The sequence below is a fragment of the Gastrolobium bilobum genome, unplaced genomic scaffold (genome assembly GCF_033153095.1).
Source record: "Gastrolobium bilobum isolate Gb01-03AN ecotype WA unplaced genomic scaffold, APGP_CSIRO_Gbil_v1 utg592657, whole genome shotgun sequence".
Taxonomy (NCBI): domain Eukaryota; kingdom Viridiplantae; phylum Streptophyta; class Magnoliopsida; order Fabales; family Fabaceae; genus Gastrolobium; species Gastrolobium bilobum.
The window spans coordinates 6,145-9,743 of NW_026898594.1; the positions used below are offsets into that span (position 1 = coordinate 6,145).

The 3,599-nt window shown below is 39.8% G+C and overlaps 1 protein-coding gene across 1 annotated transcript; it reads left to right on the forward strand.

Moving 5' to 3' along the window:
• Window positions 1–211: 211 nt before the first annotated feature.
• On the forward strand, window positions 212–1,633 carry LOC133317550 (uncharacterized). The gene is made up of 3 exons (XM_061519416.1): window positions 212–368; window positions 462–724; window positions 758–1,633. Exons 1-3 carry the CDS (start codon window positions 212–214, stop codon window positions 1,631–1,633), a joined length of 1,296 nt encoding a protein of 431 aa, XP_061375400.1.
• The last annotated feature ends 1,966 nt before the right edge of the window (window positions 1,634–3,599 follow it).

The window sequence follows — 3,599 nt, forward strand, 5'->3', positions numbered from 1 at the left end:
ATTTTAAGATTGGATTTTTATTTTTATTTTTAATTTTTTTTTGTGATATTTGGAACAAGTGCTACTAATCTCTTTTCTAAGTTGTATGCGAGGTAAAGAGCTCGGGTTTCCACTTGATTTGGAGATCACAAAAACAGAGAAGAAAAACAGAAAATTTGCTCGGAAGAAGCTTGCATTCAATGAGTTAGATATTCTGCTAGAAGAAGATAAAATGGAAAACAACAATGATGCTGACAATCCACTCATGGACACTATTCTGACTCCATTATTCAACAGACCCAATGCGAGCATTGTCCATCCTGAAGTGGGCAACAATCGTTGGGAGCTCAAGTCCGATAATATTCGACTGGTGGAGAGAGCTCAGTTTGGTGGAGAGGATGATGAAGACCCTCATAGATTCATAAACAGATTCCTGATGATCTGTGATTCTACAAAACATCCTCAAGTGTCTAATGATGCAGTCTGGCTGAGACTATTTCCTTTTGCTCTTAAAGGAAAGACTCTTAGTTGGTTGGAAAGGCAGCCTGCAGCAAGCATCTCAACCTGGGATGATTTATCACAGAAGTTCTTTGCTCAGTTCTTCTTGATGGAGAAGTATAACCAGATGGTGAATGATATCACCAATTTCACTCAATCAGAGGGTGAATCAATGTGTGAAGCATGGAACCAGTTCAAGGACTTGATGAGAAGGTGTCCTCAGTATAACTTGACTGCTGGTAGTCAGGTTAGAATCTTTTTCAATGGTTGCAAACCTGAGATTCGGATGGTGCTAAATGGTGCAGCAGGGGGCACTATTAAAACTCTAAGAGAAAATGAGACTCTTGAGTTGATTGAGAGGATGGCTGCCAACGAAAACCAAGCGCTGTCATCCAAGCCTAAAAGAGGTATCCTTAAACTGGAAGGCAATGATGTGGTGATGGCTGAAAACAATTTGTTATCTCAGCAGGTAGCAAACTTGACATCAAGGCCTGATAAGATGCAATTTTCTAGCGTTCAAGCTCAAGCTGCAGCAGTTGTATGTGAATATTGCAAGGAAGATCATGAATCCAACGAATGTCCTACTCTGCTAGCCGATGATCCTCCTCAGCGGGTACATGTAAATGGTGTATGGTATGATAAGAGACCCTCACCACAAAATGTTCCAAGAACTCAGAATTTTCCTTCTGGGAACAATAACTTCCAAAGGAGGGTGCAAGGTACTGGTCTTGACTTCAAGTCCAATAACTATTTGCAGCCACCGCCAGTTCAACCAAAAGAACCTTCTGAGTTAGAGAAGCTAGTGGGACAAATGGCCCAACATTCCAATGCTTTTATGGAAGAGACTCAGGCAAACACTAGAAACACACAAGCCTCTATCAGAAATTTGGAGAACCAGATTGGCCAGATAGCTAAACAAATGGCCGAAAGAACTCCAGGCACTTTCCCTAGCAATACAGTCACTAATCCGAAGGATGACTGTATGGCTATAACTACAAGAAGTGGCAAGGTGGTGGCAGCTCCAACAAAGCCAACCATAAATGCGGAAGCTACTGGAAAGGGTAAGGAGGTAGAGGAAGAAGTGGTTATTCCTTCTGATGTTGAGACACCTGTTCAAAAGGGTGAGGAAGAGGAGCCACAAATAATTGTTGCTTAGAAAAAGAAATTCGAGCTGAAGCCAGAATATGTGAGAGCTATGGCACCCTACCCAGAAAGGTTTAAAAAAGACGCTCAGAAACAGCAGTATGCAAGATTTTTGGATATCTTCAAGAAGTTGCATATAAATATTCCTTTTGCTGAAGCTTTGGCTGGCATGCCAAATTATGCAAAATTCATGAAGGACTTGTTGTCAAGGAAACATAAGCTACAGGAGTGCCAAACAGTAACACTCACTGAAGAGTGTAGTGCCATTATACAAAAAGAAGTTCCCACCTAAACTCAGTGATCCGGGAAGCTTCAATATTCAAATTGCTATCGGTAACACTGATGTTGGCAGAACACTATGCGATCTTGGGGCAAGTATTAATCTGATGCCATTATCTGTTTGCAAATCTCTAGGAATTACTGAGTTAAAACCCACTATGGTTTCTCTACAACTCGTTGATAGATCTTTGAGGAGACCAAGTGGTATTATTGAAGATGTGCTTGTTAAGGTGGATAAGTTCATCTTCCCAGCTGATTTTGTGGTATTAGATATGGAAGAGGGTACTGAAATGCCCCTATTATTGGGAAGACCTTTCTTGGCAACTGCTCGAGCCATGATTGATGTTGAGAATGGCAGGTTAGAGTTAAGAATGAATGATGAGACCATCACCATCAATGTTTTTGACTCTATGAAACAATCTTCTGATAAAGGCGATTGCTTTCTTCTTGATATTCTATATCAAGTAGTGGAAGAAGAAGTATTTTCCATTCAACAATCTAAGGAAGAGCTTCAGGTGCATGAAATGGTTCCTTTCAAGGAGGAAAAAAATAAGTTATTTGAAGTCCTTGAAACGAAATATTCTGACAAGGAAAATGGTACACCAAAGGTAGAGTTGAAGGAGCTTTCAGAAACTCTCAAGTATATCTTCTTGGGTGAGAAGGAGACTTACCCTGTTATCATTAACAAGGGATTGTCTACTGAACAAGAGACGAAACTGGTTGAGGTGTTGAAAGAACACAAGACTGCCATAGGGTGGTCAATTTCTGATTTAAAGGGTATTAATCCCTCATTTTGTACACATAAAATACTCATGGAAGATGAGGTTCGGCCAGTGAGACAACCTCAAAGAAGGCTTAATCCAACAATGAAGGAAGTTGTAAGGAAGAAGTTGTGAAACTTCTTGATGCTGGCATGATTTATCCAAATTTGGATACTGCTTGGGTGAGCCCAGTGCAGACTGTTCCGAAAAAGGGAGGTATCACAGTAGTTCACAATGAGAAAAATGAGCTGATTCCAACTAGAACCATTACTGGTTGGAGAATGTGTGTGGACTACCAAAGACTAAATACAGCTACAAGGAAGGACCACTTTCCACTTCCTTTTGTTGATCAAATGTTGGAAAGATTGGCAGGTCACAACTATTACTGCTTCTTGGACGGATATTCTGGATACAACCAAATTCCAGTGGCACCGGAGGACCAAGAGAAAACAACTTTCACTTGCCCTTTTGGAGTTTTTGCTTATAGACGAATGCCATTAGGTCTATGTAATGCACCTGCTACATTTCAAAGGTGCATGCTCTCCATCTTTTCTGACATGGTGGAGAAAAACCTGGAGGTATTTATGGACGACTTTTCTGTTTTTGGCTCTTGCTTTGATTTATGTTTGCTAAACTTAATTCATGTGTTAAAAAGATGCCAAGAAACAAATCTTGTACTAAACTGGGAAAAATGTCATTTTATGGTACAAGAGGGAATTGTTTTAGGACATAAGATATCTGGAAAAGGGATTGAGGTAGATGAAGCTAAATTAATGTTAATTGAGAAATTACCTCCCCCTAATAATGTGACTAGTATTAGAAGTTCTCTAGGACATGCTGGGTTTTACAGGAGATTTATAAAAGATTTTTCTAAAATAGCTAAATCTTTAAGCCAACTTTTAGAAAAAGATTCTGAATTTCGATTTGATGATGCATGTC